The 21,129-nt window shown below is 44.0% G+C and overlaps 1 protein-coding gene and 1 pseudogene across 1 annotated transcript; both read left to right on the top strand.

Moving 5' to 3' along the window:
- The first annotated feature begins 3,071 nt into the window (after positions 1-3,071).
- LOC145464975 (uncharacterized) lies at positions 3,072-7,693 on the top strand (annotated as a pseudogene).
- A 4,544-nt stretch (positions 7,694-12,237) lies between these two features.
- Positions 12,238-13,195, top strand: LOC145466059 (uncharacterized). The gene has a single exon (XM_081449837.1). The coding sequence runs from the start codon at positions 12,748-12,750 to the stop codon at positions 13,180-13,182; it is 435 nt and encodes a 144-aa protein (XP_081305963.1). The 5' UTR covers positions 12,238-12,747; the 3' UTR covers positions 13,183-13,195.
- The last annotated feature ends 7,934 nt before the right edge of the window (positions 13,196-21,129 follow it).

The raw sequence follows: 21,129 nt of genomic DNA, 5'->3' as shown, positions 1-21,129 counted from the left end.
ATGGGAAACTGAAAAGGCATAAAAACGTATTGCTAGAGTTGAGTAAACGCAGAAACTCCCTCAAGTGTCGAAGGCAGCATCTCCTACAGCAGAACGGAAGCGGATTCTGGAGCGGATTACGCGGTGGTTTTCGAGCATGTCGTGTACGGTAAAAGGACGCGACAAAGACGGTTACCCGCTCGAGGGTATCGACGTCGTACCCAATTTCCCACCCCGCCCAAAAGAAGAAGAGTTCAACACCATCCCCAGACTCGTCCAGTTGTTACAAGACGCCAATCGACGCCAAGCCCAATGGAAAGATTCGTCCGAGTACTGGAATCGTAGGTACCACGCCCTGTATCAAGAGCATATGGCTTTAAAATACGGTGAGTTTTGTGAAACCTGTCAAACGAAGCGAGATACCACTCCAACCGCTGGATGCATAGAGCTGTGCACGGAGTGCGGTCAAGGCAAGCAAACCGTCCAAAGTCTTCAACTGAAGCTGGAAAAGAAAGAGGAAGCCATACGATACTGGCAAGACTGTTACAAGACGGCCTTGAGACAAGTGTCCGATTTCTCCAATACCACCTTGAGTTAGGGATGGACGAAGTCATGATGGTACCCGTCCAAGAATTCAATCGATTGCAAGATTATTACAAGGGTCAGATTACCCAGAGTGCCTTGTTGAACAAAGCGGGACGTTTGGCCGCCGAAGAACATCTCATTTTGAAAGACAGTCGTATCCCCGACAGCATGGCCGTCAAGATGACCAAACCCATTGCCAGTGAAGAAACTAAACTGGTGAAACGTATACGGACAGGCACACGCGGTCCTATCTCGTACCAAGGCACGACACAACCCGAAGGCATGGCCGACGCACCCGTCGAAAATCTGTTGAAACAGATCATCGAGGGAGTCAACAAACAACCGCCAGCCCCCGTTGTCATCAAACAAGAACCACTTTCCACTACAGGTCTTAAAAAGGAGCTGAAAACTCCCAAACCCTCCACGTCAGGTCTTAAAAAGCCGCTGAAAACGCCCAAACCTCCCATTCCACCCAACCCATCCACCAGTAAAAAGGAGAAACCATCCACAAGTACAAAGGGGAGTGAGAAAAAACCACCATTATCTGCAGGAACCAAAAAGATACTGAGTTCACTCGGTATTGACTACGACGACGACGGTGGTTACAGTCCCAAAGGCAAGGCAAAAAAGTACAAAAAGGCCAAGCCGACAGAGGCGGAAAAGTTACAAGAAGGGTGGGAAGATTTTGAAGAGTCTTGGAGACGGGGACTAGGCTATGACAGTGAATAAAAAGAAAAAAAAGCACTCCCACTTGGGAGGAGAAGAAGTACCCGACGTCAACGAGGCTACGGAATCGACATCCAGAAATGGTTGAGCAAGACTGGGATCGAGTTTCATTGGCCCGGTTATCAGTACATGGGACCTGGGACCAAATTGAAGAAACGTTTAGCGCGAGGAGACCCCGGGATCAATCGTCTGGACCGTCTGGCCAAACAACACGACATTGACTATTCCAGGGCCAAGAACTTACAGCACAAATGGAAAGCCGACGCCAAGATGATCAAAGGCATCGATAATTTGCCCGGACGTAAAACCATGACAGAACGCATTGTTAAGAGAATCATGCAAGCTAAGAAACGTTGGAAGTTGTGAAAGTTTTTTTTATTTGAAAAAAAACATTAAACTTGTTGTTCAGAATAAAAAGGTCTGGTTATTTTTTTCGTAACTCACACATCATACCACTGTGGAAGACACGAATAACAACCTAAGTCTGCCACGAACGCCTTCGCTTTATGCTAATCCCACTCACAGCCCCGGACGTGTGCCATTTAAGTAGACTTTGGGTTTACGCGCGCAGAAATCAACCTAACCCTGGCGCGCGCGCAGAAATCAACCTGACCTTGGCGCGCGCAGAAATCAACCCGTCCTAGGCGCGCGCAGAAATCGATCTAACCCTAGCGCGCGCAGAAAGCAACTTAACCCTAGCGCGCGCAGACATCAACCTGACCTTGGCGCGCGCGCGAGCCGCTGACGCCTACGGCACCCCTCAAAAACATTGACCTTGGCGCGCGCGAGCAACTGACGCCTACAGCACCCCTCAAAACTTTTAATCACCACTCACCACTATCGCTGATGACAACGGCACCCCTCAAAATGCAACCTGACCTGGGCGCGCGCTGTATCTCCTCAAAACTGGGCGCACCAATCACTTTTCAAGCTCGCGTGTAAAAGGAGCGGCCTAAAAATCGTTTTACTTACCACGCGCGCTGATCATGGCTGAGCTGACCGACGCTGAGATGAATCGCCCTATGGACCTGTACGAAGTCGTAAGTACTGATAGTTTAACGTGTTGCAAAGTCACTTCGTAGCCATTTGTTTGACTGAAATCTGGTCGCGCCTTTTTTCATAGAGTCACTCGGATTGGTTACCCGCAGAAATACAGTGTTTTGTGATTTTCCTAGCCATCTCGCAACATATCATTGACAGCAGAGGAAACACCTTGTTAAGAAGGCTCCTCAAAGAGATTTTAGTTCACGCCAAACTGAAGAAAGCCTGGGGACGTGGTCATGTAGGAATAAAAAGGTTTAAGTGTTATGCGATTTCACTAGCCTTTTCGCAACATATTATTGATAAGAAAAGGAACTATTGGACAAACTTCATGACGAAATTGTGGATTATGCAAGATTAAAGAAAGCCTGGGGATATGGTCTCATAGAATTAATAACGTAATTTAATGAAAAACCGCGTTTCCGTTAGCATTTAAAAGAACCTGGACGTGCGCCCGATATCTATTGGAAGTTACCCTATCAGCGCGTGTGCAATTTACACTACCAGCGCACTTCGGTAAGATCAAACAAAGCCACACGGAGTTAGTTTTTCTCTTTCTATTGCTCTTGTTTTTCTGTCTTTCTCTTATTTTGTCTTTGCTTGTACTTTTTTTTACTTTGCATTTTGCGAAACACAAAGAAAAAACACCTAAAATGTATGCGAATTTGCAAGCTTTTGAGTTATTATTTTACGCGCTCAGGCTGACGTAAGTGACCAGAATTGAAATTTCACCTTCTTAGCAACGCGCGCGTGCATGAATGGGTTAATGGGCCCCTAAAGATGCCTTGAATAATGTAGACGAGAAAAAACAAATCGTTCTCCGCTGACGTATGATTGGATGTGTTATTAGCCAATAAAAACTTTTGTGTTTGACCTCATACAAAAGCATTGTACGCGTCCTCAATCAGTGTGTCCTCATGTCTTTGCAGACTCCAAGACGAAGTCGGTCACTCTCCCCAGTGCCCACGCCCAGACTCAACGTTCCACGTCGCACTCGTTCTCTGGACCGAGTCCGCGACGACGACGAATGGATCTTCGATGACGACGATGACTGAATCTTCGATCCGGCCATCGACCAGATCTTAAACGAAAACAGTAAAAAGTCACACGACCAAGCCTTCTCGGATGATGACGACACTCAATATGGCGGCGGCGCCACCACCCATCCCCTAGACTTTGAACTGCGACCCGTAAGCGCCCCACGCAACTGGAGACACGTGAACAAACGTCGATACGAAGCCACTCTCAAACAACACCGAGACGTGACTGCCAGGGACAACCTAGGCCAAGAACTGACCAGCGCACTGCAACGATCCATCCAGCGACAAATCGACCAGGATCCCAGCCTGACTCCCCATTCCACCGTCCATTTCACCATGCAGTCCAGCGCCTTCACGCACGCCTTCCAATCCGCCACCTTCAGCGTGCGCAAATTCCAAGAAGGCAGCCAAAGACTGGACACTTATCTCCAATCTCTCGCGGCCAAGCTCAACTCCAACCAGGACTTCACCCCGGATGACACCTTCACCATGGAGACCACCTTCATCTAGACTCCCGGACCCGGTAGTGGTCACGGCAAGCGATACCGACCCAGCAAAGCGGCCGTCCGGGGCATCGTCAAACGGTCGCGCGTGACCATCCAAAAGAAAGACCAACTCTGCTGCGCGCGCGCCATCGTCACCATGAAGGCCAGAGTCGACGGGGGATCGACAGATGCAGATTACAAAAACATGCTGCGAGGTCGTCCCATTCAAACCAACCGTGCCAAGGAACTCCATCGCTTGGCTAACGTCCCCGAAGGACCTTGCGGCCTAAAAGAACTTGACATGTTCCAGGCGGCGCTACCCGGGTACCAGATCAAGGTCCTGTCCATCGACCCACCGCACATGATTATTTACGCGGGAACCGTAGACTCGGACAAGCGCATTCTTCTCATCAAGGAGGACGGCCACTACGACGGCTGCAATTCCTTCGGCGGGTTCCTCAACAAATGGTAGTTTTGCCACGAATGCAACCGCGGCTACGACCACGACGACATTAAACATCATCCCTTCAATTGCAAATGGTGCCCCGCCTGCAAAAGAAAGGACTGCCCCGATTACATCGAAGCCAAAAAGACCGAAAAGTTTCCGCGTCCATCTAAACCATGCACCCTCTGCCATCGTGCCTTCTTCAGACACCAATGCTTCATCTCCCACCTGCTACTACGGGGCCCGAACATCAAATCCATCTGCGACACCCACAAAAAGTGCCCAGACTGTTGTCACGTCTACCAACTAGACCATAAAGTGCGTCGCGGTGGCAATCGTCGTGCTCCACAACACGTGTGCGGACGGGGCGAGTGCCGCATCTGCGGCAAACCGGTCATGCTGTCCAGTCACCAATGCTTCATCCAATGCATCCCCGAAAAAGAAGAGCAACCCAAAACCAAGAGGGTCCATCGCGACCAGGTCAATGGCCGTCCGTTCAGTGAACCCTCGGCGGACGTTCCCGATCGTCGTGTCCGGGTAGACAGAGATCCTCCTCTCCAGGTCTACGCCGATTACGAAGCCACCGTGGACCAGGAGGGAGTGCAATCTCCCATCCTCCACTGCGCCGAGACGGACGAAGAGGACCAAGAAGTGTTCTTTTACGGACCCGACTGCACCACCCAATTCTTCTACTGGCTAGAGGAAATAGCCATGGACCAAGACGGCGACGATTGGGACGTCATCGTCATCTTCCACAACCTCAAGGGCTACGACGGCATGTTTCTCCTTGACTACTGTTACCATCATCACCGAGAAGTTACCAACCAGATCACCCTCGGTACCAAAATCCTCTCCTTCAAGACGGATCGCCTCACCTTCAAGGACTCGCTCTGCTTTCTTCCCATGCCGCTGGCCAACTTTCCCGCCAGGTTCGGCATCCAAGAATTGACCAAAGATTTCTTCCCTCATCTCTTCAACACCCTAGAAAACCAAGAGTACCGGGGACCCATGCCTCCAGCCTCCAGCTACGATCCAGACGGTATGTCTGCCAAGAAAAAAAATCCGAATTCGAGCGCTGGTATGCCGACAAGGTCCACAACCACTACACCTTCAATCCGAAAAGGGACATGGAGGCTTACTGCATCAGCGACGTCAAGCTCCTCAAAGCGGGCTGCCAGAAATTCCGACAGCAGTTCAAGCAAAAGGCCGGCTTTGACCCCATGGAAAAAATGCTACACGGTCGCCTCTTCGTGCCACCGGTTCTGGCGCAAGAAACTACTCACTCCCGACACCATCGCCTCCGAACCTCCTCGCGGCTGGCACGGGGCTCGATCCAACCAGTCCGCCAAGGCCTTCAAGTGGCTAGCATGGCAGGAACACCTTCTTCGTCGTGACAGCCCCAACCACGACGAGCCTCGTGCAGACCACATCAAGCACGCCGGCAATGGGGGCGAGCAACGAGTGGCAAAGGTCCTGGTAGACGGCCTGGATGTACACAACAACACCGTGTACGAATTCCACGGCTGTCTCTGGCACGGGTGTTCTCGCTGTTTCCCCCGCCAACGCGACAGATATCCCAACTGCCACACCGATCGCATCCTAGAAGAATTCTACGAGCACACGCTCAAGAAACAGACCCTTTTCAAGCAGCACAGCTACCATCTCAAGATCGTGTGGGAGTGCGATTGGGATCAGGAGGTCAAGACCAACGAGGCCCTCCAACGATTCTTGGCCACCTACCAGAAAGTGGACCCCCTAGAACCGCGCAATGCCTTCTTCGGTGGCAGAACCAACGCCGTGCGTCTTCACCACTCCGTCGACCAGAGCCAGGGCGAACAAATCAAATACGTGGACGTGACTTCCCTGTACCCGTGGGTCAATAAGACTTGCGAATACCCCGTTAGACATCCCGAGATCCTCACCAACCCCACCGACCAAGACATCCACCACTGCTTCGGCATGGCCTGCATCGACATCCTTCCACCTCCACACCTTTGCCATCCCGTGCTGCCGCATCGCCAGGCCGGTAAACTCACCTTTCCTCTGTGCCGCTCCTGCGTCCAAGACCAAATGCCGCTTCCTCAGCGGGACAAATCGTGGCGGTGCTCGCACACGGAGACTCAGCGCGCCTTGCGCGGGACTTGGTGCACGCCCGAAATTCAAGAAGCGGTTCGACAGGGGTACATCGTCCTGCACATTCACGAGGCGTGGAATTTTCTCCCAAAGCAAAGACGCAAGGGTCTCTTTGCCGACTACGTCAACACCTGGCTAAAAATCAAACAAGAATCCACCGGGTACCCCGGCTGGTGCCTCACCCCCGACGACAAATTACGCTACGTGCGCCAATACAAAGAACGAGAAGGCATCTCCCTCGACACCGCCATGATCCAGAAAAATCCCGGCCGGAAAGCCACGGCCAAACTCATGCTCAACTCCTTCTGGGGCAAGTTCGGAGAAAACCTCCACAAGAAACACACCGAAACCGCCACATCGCCTGCTGAACTCTTCGGTTTGGTATCCAACAGCTTTCACGACATCCGAGCCATCCGGATCTGCTCCGACGACGTGCTCGAAATAGATTACCTAGACCTGCGCGACAACCAAATCGATAACGGGCGCGTCAACATCTTCGTGGCCGCCTTCACCACCTGCTGGGCCCGTCTCAAGCTCTATTCGTATCTCGACCAACTGAAGCAACAAGTGCTGTACTTCGACATCGATTCCGTCGTCTACTCCCACAAACCCGGTCAAACCGACATTCCCCTAGGCGACTACCTGGGCGACATGACCAACGAGCTGGACGCTGACGATTACATCGTCGACTTCACTTCGGCCGGACCCAAAAATTACGGCTACAAGACCAAACTCGGCAAGTCTGCTGCAAAGTGCGAGGGTTCACTCTCAATGCACGCGGCTCCCAACAACTCAACTATGACGTCATGAAAGAAAACCTACCGGAAGAGTTGGCCAATCCGCTCGACCAACGAAGGAACATTCCCGTCGTCAACCCCACCTTCTTCACTCGTGATTCCGCCAGCAAACAGATCCGAGTGGGACCCCGCACCAAACAGTACGGACTGGTCTTTGATAAACGCGTCGTCGATCGCCAGACCTTCCAGTCCTACCCTTACGGTTACCAGTGGAACCGACCGACCGAATTAGACGATGCCGACATGGACAACGTGGAGACCCTGATGGAGCTGTTGTAGTTCCGCCACGAACTGATCAATAGTAAAAACCAAATTTATTCACATTTTGATCAACGGACAATGATCCGACGTTTCTCAAACGTAAAAACATTTGTTACTTTATAATTAAAAGACATTTATTCACATTTAAATTGTGTCAATTGAGACCTTTTTAGCGCACGCGCACAACCCTGATCTTTTACGCGCTACGTACCCCTCAAAAACATTGACCTTGGCGCGCGCGAGCCGCTGACGCCTACGGCACCCCTCAAAACTTTTAATCACCACTCACCACTATCGCTGATGACAACGGTCCTTATTTGGACATCACCTGAGCTGTGACGTCATCAATTTTTTCAAACCACGCTCACTTTTTAATTCGTCAGCAAATGCTGCAATCTGATTGGTCGAGAGACCGGCACGTCATTTTTTGCTGGCTCCTGATTGGTTAGGGCCCCCCAAGAGCGTACTATTCTACTATTGTCAACCAAAAGTTTTCAAATTTAGTCCAAAATTCTATTGAGAAGGAGCATCGATAAAAGAAATGTTCCAATGTTTCTCGAGAGGTTTAACAAAACGTACAAAGATCACTTTGAATCCTTCTGATTTTTGCTAATCAGGTATTCAAAACCAAAATGTCGTTTAAAATTTTGATCTGAAAAATTTGTACAAATGTTTCAAGAACAACTGATTTTGCCAGTACAAACACTTTTCGAGTCTCTTCTTTACTTTCGTTAAAATCTGACATTAGTTTATAGAAACCTCTTGAATGTTTAGCTTTTTCTTGAATGAGAAAAGCATAAAAGTTTCCACTCTTGCTCGGGAGAGGATCAAAATCTTTGTTATCAAATTTTAACTCGGGTGTATTTAAAACGTTTCTATCGACGATGAGATTCCTTAAATGCTTTGGCACAGAGCAACGAACAGCAGACCACGTCAAGTAATTTGAGCCTATTAGTCCCTTGTCCTTTGCTATGTTAAAGGATTCAACATTGTTCCGAGAATACAGTAAATCGCTAATAAAAATTACCCCAACATTCATATAATTTTGATAACAGATCGGTTTGCCGTCTATCTTTATATTACAGTTATTCCAAATTATAGGGTCAAAAGCTTAAGAATCCGTCGCAAAATTTGAGCGAAATTCAGACCACCACTGCAGCATTTCTAAACAAACTAGTGAGACAATCTCAGATGGTACAGAGTGTAATTTCCGGCTCTGATATAGTAGTCACACAGGTCCTCACTCCTGCTGTTCTCTCCCTTGGTAGTCAACTAGGCCTTTTCCCCTTTGCAGAATATGAGTGGACAAAAACTTGATAAGACATAATCTTAGCAGTGTGTGTGTTTTATGTATGTGTTTTGCCCAAAAATACCTTCCAATTACCGTTTGTCAAGACGGTTTTAAAGTCATTGCAGCAAATGTGACAATTTGTACTTTTCACGCCAACGTTTGTAACTTGACACTTTTGTTTTCCTTACCAATGTGTGCATCAATGTACCTTTGTTTCCAAGAAAATATAAGAAAGATGTGTATTCTTTCTTACTCACTGCTGGAGTTAAATAGAAAATAAAAGTGAAATATCTGCTGAAAAGTCGAAGAGGAACGATTTTGTCTTAGTCAAAACGGAAATTTTCATTTCACCGATAAACAAGAACTAATCTTATTATCAAATAATCACGTCGAGTCACGGAAGAGAGCGTTCTTATTCTGTTGTCAGCGTTGGTGTTAACAATAAAACCACGTGAAACTTAATACACAATGCTATCGAGTAACACAACTGAGGAGCGTTTCAACGAGAAGTATTGAAGGTAGAGATCTTTACTTGACCGAAGTTATATCCCACAGTCAACTCATCGGCTGATGAAATTAATTGGTGGCGGCGGAGTCTGCGGCAATAATAATGAAGTTTCTTTTGTCACAAATTTTACTAGTTTTACATTATATATTTAACTAACGCGGGAATGTTTCGGCTGAATATGAACTTTTGGCTCTCTTTCAGAGAAGAGGAAACAAGCAAGCTGAGGAGAAGCAAATTGTTTCTGTCATTTATCTGCACCCTGGCAAACACCTAATAGTTATAAAACAGCAGACGACATTTCTTGAATCGAAGTTGGGAAGATTCCGAAGGTATGCAGTCACAGAAGCGTTCTTTGCAGTAAATAGAGGAGAACTGACGTTACCTGAAATATAGCTGTTATCCCCGGCCAAAACGAGAGCGCGGTATTACTCAAAAAATAAAAAAGCGTGCATTTGAACTCGAGAACGGAGTTTATCACGCTAGCAAAGTTAGAACGCATGCGTCTTACTTTCTATGTTGATTCTACCGCAAGGAAAAGCACTCAACGTTCGTAACATGTCATTCTCGTCCCCAGAGGCCGCGTTCCTTTTGGTCAGCACCAAGAATCGCGACCTCTAGGATCAACCTCTGGGAAGGTCCAACACTGGAAGTCCACGACTAACGGACTTCCCGTCATTTTGCGCGTGCTCAGAGTCAAGACTGACAAAACGAAACGATTACTCTGCGCATGCTCAAAAAATTGGACCTTCCCAGAGGTAGCGATTCTTGGAGCTGACCAAAAGGAGCACGACCTCTGGGGACAAGAATGCTAAGATATAGTGACTTTGACACTAACTAATCTGCGCATGCGTTTGGAGCAAATTTCTTTTGTTCTTAAGAGAATAGCACCAGAAGGATAGCATGAGATTTGCAAAACCATATATATATTTTTGTCAGGTTATGAAAGATAGCGACGTAAGCAAGGCGCGTTTTGCGAAATGCACACGGGTACCTTTACTTACCCTACCTGGGCCCCTTCCCGCAAAGCTAATTGATTAATTGAAATTAATTAATTAAACAAATAATAAAGTTTACACCTTAGTGTGTTCCAACGTTAGTGCGCTAGCGGGTTAGTGCCTTACCGAACAGCAGCCCCCTAAACCATCCCAATAGTGCACTCTGCACTAAAAATCGAATTAATATGATAGTCATTAATATTATAGTTACAGTGAAAAAGGAAAAAACCTCCATAAGGTTTGAGCAAATGTCAAGATGGCTTTTCCATGGAGACGGTGCAGGATTAAAAATTTTCGAAATCCATGCTAATCTAAGAGACTTAATTGAAGTCTCTAGATCAGTGAGATTTAACCCACCATAGTCAGAACAATTAATTGTAGCGTTTCTGGTTATTTTACCAGGCCCTTTCCACAAGAATTTATATATTATCGTTTGAATCAGTGATATAAATTCCGAGGGAGATGAGCGGATAGAAAATATCTATACCAATTTAGGGAGAAGAAGACTTTTAATGATTGATACTTTACCAAATAGAGAGAGACCTCTCCAGCTCGACTGATGTATTTGTTTTTAAATTTTGGTAATCTTGTCGTAAAAATTTTTTCTGAAAAGACACTTCTCTGTTATAACTGTAGTGTACCCCAATAGCTTTTGCGCTTTTTTTACGCTTTTTTTACTATTTTAAAGATAATGGTCTCTCGGGGCTGTCACGACACGAACCAATCCACATTGCCTCTGCTTTAGTGTAATTAACCTTTAAACCTGATAGTTTTCCAAAACGATCAAGTAATTTAAAGAGATTTTGTGCGGATGTTTAATCGATAAAATAGCTGTGAGGTCGTCTGCATATTGGACAATAATGCAACTGGATACATTACTATAAAATGTTTCTATCCATCTTACAAGACTGTGACCAAAGCCGAAAATTTTTAAGCATTTAAACATAAAATTCCATTCAAGGCTGTCGAATGCCTTTTCAAAATCTATGAATAATAATATACCCAGAATATTGAATGTTTTAGTGTATTCCATGACATCTAGAATTGATCTAGCTGCTTCCCCTATGTATCGACCTGAAACATATCCAGTCTGATTGCTGTGGATTATCTCTGGTAAAATTTTAGTAATTCGTGTTGCTATTACTTTGGATGCTATTTTAGTATCAACATTAGTGAGAGAAATCGGTGTCCAATTTTCAAGACGAGTTCTGTCTTTACCTGTTTTTTCGATAAGTGTAATGACACCTTGCCTTTGTGAGTTTGCCTTTGTGAGTTTGCCTTTGTGAGTTAGACATTTCTCCCACTTCAGCCTCGTTAAAGCTTTCGACCAACTTGACTTATTTATTTTTGAGCGACGAAATCGCGAGCGCGAGCGACGTAAGTCGCGAGAAAAGGCCAACAGGCCCGGGAAGAAATATTGGAAAGGACTTTTAGAAAGTCTACTGTTCCGTTAACAGTTTCAAATGTTACCGGAAGAGAACGAAAGTGGTAACTGCGCGCGCGCAGTGCATTAGACCGCTGTGGACTGCGTATTCATGTTCTGTTGCTGCATGTTCATATTTTAACAAATATTTTAGTGATTGGGAAGTGACCAGTAGTAAGCAAGAGAAAGCGCGCGAAAAAAACGAGTACCTGACCTTTAAAATTGACAATTTTAAATCAATTACAGAGGAAAATTTAAACCACTGTAAAATCTCATACGTGTTATTCGAATGTTACGTCAACTTAAATGCTGACGTTTTTCCACGTAATAAACGAATCCAAGGCAACGAGAAGTTTGTTCATTTTGGAAAGTTGTTGACACGGTTTGTGCGCGTTGCAAGCAACAATAATTGAACAAATATTTCTGAGGTTATTTTTAGACATTATAATCAAAGTTGGATTGCGCAAGATGTGTGGGTCGCTACTGTCAAAGTTTAAATCTGCAAACAACAAGATCGATCCAGCAATGATGATTTTTCCGGAGCCGCGACGAGTCGCGAGTACAATGGAGCTTGCCAACCAATGCGCGGCGTGTTTTCAGGACCGAGAGTTCTGGAAAGACAAAGAACAACCGGTCCGGGGCAAGAGTTCACTCCGCAATGACAGTTCAAGCGATTCTGATGATTCCTCGTTCGAAGAAATAGAAGCTGCCATGCGCGCATTGGCCAACGAAAGAGTCAGTGTGCCACCTGTGCGAAACAATAGGAATAACAGGCTTCGTGCTGCAGACCGTAATCGGCGACTAGTGGATACTGCGTTTGAAATCCTCGCATTCCAAGCTTACGGTAATTCTTCAAGTTCCAATACTGGCCACGCTATTTAGCCACTAAGCTCAACTGACGCCACTCTCCCACGAAAGGTGCAAACCGCGGTCGCTTTCGACATTCCTGTTGGAGACAAGAAGACGGTCTGCCCACCTACTAGAGTTCCGCGACGGTTTAGAAAACGAAAGGTCGCGCCTGAACGCACTTTGGAGGAAATGAAAGAGAAAATGCGCGCTGCCGAGGAGAGGAAAGTAAAGGTATTGCAGCGCATCCGAGAGTGCGCGCGCAGTAGGGCTGGAGTTAGCCGACCACACCCCGCGGAGACGTCCGCCCAAGCTACTGCAGCCAAAATTGCAGCTAAGCAGGCAGCAGCCGAAAGTAAGCGGAATGAAGAAATGGAGAAGAAGAAGCAAGCAGGGAACAGAGCCTCATGGAACAGAAGCAGGATTGCCGCAGCTCAAGCCTCTGCTAAGACGCAGCTTCAGTCCTCCATTAAACGGAAGGTGGTAGAGACCGATAAAAGGATGCAGAAACAACAGAAGAAGATTGACAAGCAGAATAAACTGAGAGTAAAATACGCCAAGAAAATCAAAGACAGAATAACCTTTCTTCAATGTTACTTTTTAGTCAGGGATAATCTAAATAACTAATTTGCTAAAAAAAGATTTTAATCCGTTATTGATTTGACTCCGGAATAAAATTCTAATCTTAGCTAAAAATTTAGATGTCCGCAAATGAATATATGAAAAATCATATATTTGAACTGCGGAGAAAGATATGAAGACATGATTGATCATTGCAGTTATATACACAATTTAGGCAGTTGTGAAAAAAGCTGACCGGTAGTGCTTCAAATTGTCTGATATTCTAGCAAAAGACAGTTCAGTCAATGAATTGTAGGCCTACAGTTTCATTTTTGTGGGATCTACCAGCAATTTTGCATGAACGCCGATCAAAAATCGAGAAAATTGCAATTCAGCCCCTTTGAAATTTGCAATGTAACGCAACACGCTAAAATAGGTAAGACCATTTTTGTTGGCTTGAGACAGGACAATTAAAGCCTATTAATGTCTTTTACATTTGAAAAGCTTTAAAAGTAGTATTTAACTTAAAAAATCGCCGACAAGAGTTTAAAAAAAAAAAAAGAAACACCAAACTTTTAAATCGCACTCTCCATCTTCTCGCTGCCCAGTGTCACGCTCGAGCGATTTTTCAAGGGAAACAAATTTGAAACCATTTTTTCACCGTTCAAAATGAGTCAAATTTTAATAACAAGATCTTTGTTGTTGATGTGCGAAATCATGCATTAATAAGAGAAGATTGCCCAGTTAACCCGCCGAACGAAGTAAAAAAGGTCTCAATAGTATATACATATTGGAACGATGTTAGGGATTACAAGCTTTATGCCGTCGCTAGCCAGTAGGAGGCTATCTATTCCCGCGAAAAGTTAATGTCGTATCGATAACCAAGCAAACAACGCACTTATCAAAGAAGAATCGGAGTAAGCTTGATGAGTTAGAGACGCCCCGCGCGAGTTCGTTCTTCAATACGGTGGAATTTGTGCCGGCACGCAGTTACGGTCATACCGCTCATATAGTGTAACAAGGATATCAAAAGCCACTAACAGTCCTTCAGATTTTATCGCATTGAGACATACGTGAAGAATATTTCTGGCGAATGTGTGCGTTTCGAGAAACCGAGAAACTTCTTGGAATCGACAATCTCATTGATTAGGTCAGGAGCCCATGACCGGCTCCTGATTAGGTACAGGTCCAGAAGTTGATACATGTCACTCAAGGATCTGTGGAAATTACACACACGGCAAATGGAAATTTATTCAAGTCCGTGAATTCACTAGAAGATTCAGAACAGTTCTTCCCTGTGGGCTCAGGCGCGCCATTGACGACTGAAATCTTTGATGAACAGAGAACCAGAAACTCTCCTCAATGATAACAACGCATATTCCGCCTTGACTTGCACCTGTCGGCTTATACTTTAAAATCAGTCTGACCAGATAAAAGGCAACATTGGCTACAAAAATGCTTCATGCTACAATGCTAGATAGCAATGAAAACCAACCGTGGCGTCACAAATTTGGTTTGTAAACAAGGCAATTTTTATCAGGAGTTTTTTCTCATCCCCACCCCAGCGTTGTCAATGCAATTCAACTCTTTTCTCTTCCTTTCTCGCCCTGCAAGTTGATCATGAAACTGATACTGACGTCTCTTTTTCCACCCCGATCAATGAGCTGAATGCAAAGGTAGGCTTTTTGTCCTGGACGAAGCTCCAAAGGAAAGCAAACTGATAGCTGAATATCGCATAATTTGAAAAAGCGATTGAAGGTTGAGTTCTGGAGAAAGCTCCATCATCTTCCACAGATTTGACGCATCTGCCAAGTCCGTCACGTAGTCGCTGCATAGTAGCACCGCGGACTGCAGTGTAAGGCTCTAGTACGCGTTGTTATCTGAGAAAGCTGAACAGTGCGTTTTAGCCGTCCCGAATATCCTTGCTCCTGCAGATTTGAATTGCTTCTGGGAGGAGTTATCTAAACGCAAAGGGAATCTAAGAGCAACTGGTGGGGAAATACTTTGAACGCTTCAAACACTCCGTCACTTATCCCGAAGCTGCATAAATTACTTGACCTTCGCCACAGATTGTCATTTCCAAGATCGTAGCATGGGCTAAGTGTATCATGCGTGACACAAAACAGGGAGAGTTAGGGAGTGATTAAGTTTGGTTCTACTCGTGTTTTTTCGCTGTTACAGGCAATTTCTAAGTTAAATACTATTTCTAAAGCGTTTCAAACTTTAAAGACATTAATAGGCTTTCATTGTCCTCAGTGTCTCAAGCCAACAAAAGATTTTTACCTATTTTAGCGTGTTGCGTTACATTGCAAATTTCAAAGGGGTTGAATTGCAATTTTCTCGATTTTTGATCGGCGTTCATGCAAAATTGCTGGTAGATCCCACAAAAATGAATCCGTAAGCCTAAAATTCATCGACTGAACTGTCTTTTGCTAGAATATCAGACGATTTGAAGCACTACCGGTCAACGTTTTTCCTCACTGAAATTGCATAACTTTTGAGTTTTGTTTTAATTAGAAAAGTATGTCTACTTAATCGGGGCTCAGTTCGGCCAGAAAACACAAGAAATAAAAATGATCACTATGTCTTGATTAAGGAAGAATCAATGTATACATTTAAAGTTGAGAAAGTTTCACAGCGATGTAAACGACTGTGCAGCAAGAAGCTGAAAAGTGTAAAATTTCGGATTATAGCGAAGTGAAATCTAAGCTTTTGGTGCGATAACCGTTTTTCGTGAATTTCTGCCGTTATATTGGATATTTCAAAAAACTAACTTGATTTCAGTCAGTTGCTTACCTAGGCCTTCAAACTGGCAAATTATGAGCAAAATCGATTTTTGGACCGTGGCCACGATTTCTTTGATTGTTAGTGGCAATTGCTCTTAAAGCCTGAAAAAAAAAAAAAAAAAAAAAAAAAAACAGGCCTGAACGGGATTCGAACCCATGACCTCTGCGACACCGGTACGTTTGAAACATTTTTTAATTTGTATTATTTTCAAGCATATTTTGTAATCAAAGAAATTTTTTAAAAAAGCCTTCGCTGGACTCGTTGACTGAAATGATGTTTGAAATTTTTTGTATTTGCGTTATTTTAAGCATATTTTGTAATCAAAGAAGTTTTAAAAATAGGCCTTCTCTGGACTCGTTGACTGACATGACGTTTTCTCATTTGACAGATTTGAATTATCTTCAAGGATATTTTGTAATCAAAGAAATAGAAAAGGCCTTATTCTATGGACTCGTTAACAGAAATGACTTTTATAACAGTTTTTATCTGTATTATTTTCAAGCATATTTTATAATCAAACAAATTAAAAAGAGTCACGTTAAATATCACCATTTTCCTGCTTTGATGGAGACATGAACTTAACCTTTCGCTCGAGTTTTTACTTTTCCGTTTGTCCTCTTAAACATTTTGCTTTACTGTAGAACCTAACAATGCCCGACGGTATCCGAAAAAAACAACAAAAAATCCTTTTGATCTATCATTGCGCACAAACGTCTCATTACAAGACTTGGCATTATCCTGTTTTTGCATTGACATTTAGGTCCTTTCACAAGTGGTCTGGCTTTTCAAAGTTTTCCGAGCCCACTTGAAGCTACTTGAAGCTGGCATGTGACTAGCTTATTTATACCCAGTGTGATTCATCACGCGTCCTGTATTACACCATGTCGTGGTCGCAGTGAAAGTGCATTTGGAAATTTTTAAATGTTGTGGTGCAAGATTACATCGTGAGTATATTTTAATGTGGAAGCGCGGTGACCTCACGGTTAGTGCGCTCATCTCCGGATCGAGTGGTCCGGGTTCGAGGGACATTGTGTTGTGCTCTTGGGCAAGACGGTGCCTCTCTCCACCCAGGTGTATAAATGGGTGCCGGCAAATTTAATGCTGGGGGTAACCCTGCGATGGATAGCATCCCATCCAAGTGGGAGTAGAAATACTCCTAGTCGCCTCATGCTACGGAAATTGAGATAACCTCCGGCCTGAAGGGCCACACGGCTGGTATCCAGACTTACCAGGAGTAAAGAAGTCCTTTTTCTGAAAATTTGTGACAAGCGAGAAAGGTTTATCCGGGAAACGAAAAAGTATTAGTGAAGATTAGCCGCCTTTTGCAAGTCAAATGAAGCAAAAGTTTATGAGTTTAAATGGCCGTTCAAAGGTACAATTGTGTTGCTTAAAATCGGTCAAGTTCACTGAAGTACAAAAGGACAAGTTCCAGATGAAGGGTTAGAAGTACTCAGCTTAATTCCATGCAGAAAAATCTAACTGGAGCAAGCTAAGATACTAAACATTGCCTTCCTGAGTTTTCAGCTAAAAATATTGAACATGAGTACGTGAGTCAACAGTGAGGTAACTTATTATTTTCTTTTTTGTACCCGTACGGTATGTTACGTTACCTTCTTTATTGCAAAACGTAACCCTTAAAGAGGCATTCATACAGCTACTTGTAATCAAGTAGCTCAGGAGAGCAGAATCTGATGGTGCTTGGGGCAAAAAGTTTAGTTTTTTTTTTTTTTCCACAAAACGTAGGAAAACAGAAAGTGATCTAGCGAAAGAAAAATATAGGGGTCAACGAACATCTCAGATCATGATGCACGCGGAACGCAAATAACCAAAGAAAATGGCCACATTTGAGGATGACAGAATTAGAAAGATCATAAATATCCTGCAAAAAAGGTATTGATAACTTCTGTGAGCAGTCCAAAGTTCCGGTTGTCAGGTTGTATGGCTGTCTTCAAGTCCCAAAACGGCGCATGACATAGATTATTAGCCTAGGGGGCACCCAGAATGCCCCAATATACTCTCCTAATGTATGGATAAAGATATATAAAGGACAGCATAACATTAATTTTTTTGTTTTCTAGACAATAATTACTCTCAAGGACAATAGCACTCGGCTCTCACAGACGCCTGCCTTGGCTAACTCCCATCGCGACGGAGAATCGAATTCAAGCGGAAATATTGATTTAAGAGGAACCTTCAGTGCAGTAAGTTTTTTTTTTGTGGATAGACTTTTCAACGCTAATAGCTAGGTAATATAGCTGAATTCAACGTCATGGATCATGGCAAGCAATTGGAAGACAATAGTTGGTTCTCAGTTTCTGAAAACTACTCGTACGTTTTAGATTCATTTTGCAAACATTTAAGAATAATGACAAATCTTTCCTTTTGTTTTGCTCTTTGGAACCTAGTTTGAATAGAACAATATATTTAACAAGTAAGGTATGAGCTCGATTGAATTGTCAATGAGGCTACAGCCAAACAAATAGCGTACACATTTTTTTCTGACAACTTGCCTTCACGGTTCTTTAAGCACTCAATGACTGACCCCCAGGGAAACAGTGACTTTTGTTTCCCCGAGACCCTCAATGTTCCTCGAGGCGAAGCCGAGAGGAAACATTAAGTGTTTTGTTATACCTCCCAACTCAAAACTAGAAGAAAAACTGCGACGAAATCATTTGCTTGAAGGCGGCTGGCTCACAAATTTGCTGCGGTTTCAAGGAGCACGACCTGATCACGTGCGAGTCTAAAGTTCAAGTTGTTGTTTCGCTAGGGAGTTAAGGCCGGTCCTCACTTGCGACGCAAGCATAAGCATAAACATAAGCATAAGAAGCTTATGAGCTAGTGAGGACAGCCACGACATAAGCATAAGCATAAGATTTCTTACTTATGCTTATGCTTATGTTCAGCGAGGACATCGTTGACATAAGCATAAAGTGCTCGCTGATTGGCTGAGAGTCTTATGCATATGCTTATGTTTATGCTTATGCCAACATGTCCTCGCTGGACACTACAGCGACATAAGCATAAGCATAAGCATAAGAAGAACGCAAGGTTTTGATATTCTTATGCTTATGCTTATGTCGTGGCCTTCCTCACTAGCGCATAAGCTTCTTTTTATGTTTATGCTGATGCTTATGCTTGCGTCACTAGTGAGGACCAGACTTAAGTGAATTTTGTTCACCCTAGGGAGTTAGCGAGTTTTGACCCACGACACGTGACGCGTTCTCCTCCAATCGGAAAACGTATTTGAGTTGGGAGGTATAACAATTATAATTGTCAAGATTGCTTTTTTCAGCACGCAAATCAAAGAAAAACTCACTGCTTGTCTTTTGCATAATAATGGTTGCGAGGATTGCTGCATTAACTCGGCACATAAATTTAAAAAGAAAATGGCTCATTATGGATTAACTCTTCATGACGGAATACAGGCGAGAAAAACTCGTCGCTGTTTTATCAGTCTACTGTCGTCGAGTTTTTTTACCAATACCCAGCAATGCAATAATTTTGCCGACGTAGGCGGTTGAGTATTTGTCTGCTGTGGCCGCAGCCGGATAAATGCGTGCTATGTAATGATTAACAAATAAAGAAGCCTCGACTGTGCTCTGTTCTGTTGTAAAGCACGTAGGAAGCGGTAGAGCACGAAAGAAGTGTAGGGGAAAACACGAGACGTAGTCGAGTGTTTTTCCCTACTTCTTGAGTACTCTACCGCTTCCTAAGTGCTTTACAACAGAACAGAGCACGGTCGAGGCTTCTTTATTTGTTTTATGATAAAGAATCAGATAATTTCCCCACGCATTCGGCTGAATTTTCAAACCAAACTTTATTTTCCAAACGAGCAAAAGTGGCGTCAGCCGTGCACTGTTCTCTGATAAAGCACGCTAAAATAAGCCAATCACAATCCTTGATAGAATTGTTCAAATAATCTGATTGGCTAACGAAGCGACAGCTGTCAATCACAAACAGCACTTCAGCTAAACTTTCAGTTTCGAGTAGTTTGAGCGGCTTTCGAGAGAAGAACGATGCCTTCAAAGTTCGCTTTTAAGTTAATTTTTAAATACGGATCTGAAGACAGGTAACCGTTTATAGTCCAGAGGAACCCGACCGTATTGTGGCCCATGAAAACGTGCACTTTTCCAGTGGAAATTACGAAACGCGGAGCTCAAGAAACCGAGTTGAATTTGAAAGGAGCTACAGTTATTTACGGCTTGTAGCCGCATGCAACAAGATTGCCCGATCAAGCGTAAAAGTTAGAAAGACTTAACGGCTCCCACTGGTTCTACTCCGAGCACAGAAGAGAATATCAGAGCAAGTTTTGCATTGACTACTCGTCGGTTTACTTCGCTGAGATGACCTGAGAACGAGCGTTACTAGACTGCATGTAAGTGTTGTTTGAGCAATTGAGCATTTTCAATTGTAAATTTACAAAAATAAAGCTTCTCATCATAAACAGGGACAGTTCAATGGTTGTTTTCTGTCGTTGTTTTACTTCTCAGTATAATTTCGGCCTTCGTAACAAATATAATTTCTTTATCGAAGCACTGTTTAGGTTGAGAATTTGTTTACTTCGCTACAGCTGTACATGTTTTGTCGGCGGGAATCTAGCAAAACTTGTTATTTTAGTACAGTTTTAACACTACTGTTGCTAACAATGGTCTCTGTGAGCCATATTTACTGCAGAAAAATAGCTCACTTCCACTGCGTTTGTCTGAGTCACAGGGGATGTTTAATTTGGGTCAAATTTGTCAAAATTCCGAAGCAAAAATTTGGAAGCCAACTCACCGTCATCAACCTGTGCTCTGTTCTCTGATAAAGCACGCTGTTTCAGCCAATCAGAGCGTGCGTTATATGGAAACTTTATTATAATATAGTTTTGACGACGAGGAAAAGTTCATAAACGCCGTTATTCAACGGATTCTGAATTTGAGAAAATGCGCTCAAATCTCAGAAGCGATTAGATTACGGATTCACTTAGTATGTATGACCATGTACACTCTATATTTTCGAGGAATTAATTATATATAAAACCAATTTTTGTCACCCTAAATAAAATACGCAGTTTAGTACGTTTAGTACGTTCATGGTTCTCAGACTGTCTCTGTTTTACGTGCTTGTGAAATCTCTTCTGTTGCCAAGGTTGCCCCAGTTTTCCTAAACTTCGTTTCTTTTCTACTCTGTCATAATAAACACCTGTTGAATGTCTCCAAGTCGAAAATTCGCACATCCCAATGT

The sequence above is a fragment of the Orbicella franksi genome, chromosome 13 (assembly GCF_964199315.1).
Source record: "Orbicella franksi chromosome 13, jaOrbFran1.1, whole genome shotgun sequence".
Taxonomy (NCBI): Eukaryota; Metazoa; Cnidaria; class Anthozoa; order Scleractinia; family Merulinidae; genus Orbicella; species Orbicella franksi.
Note: the sequence above shows the minus strand (reverse complement) of the source record. Positions and strands in the feature narration are given on the sequence as shown.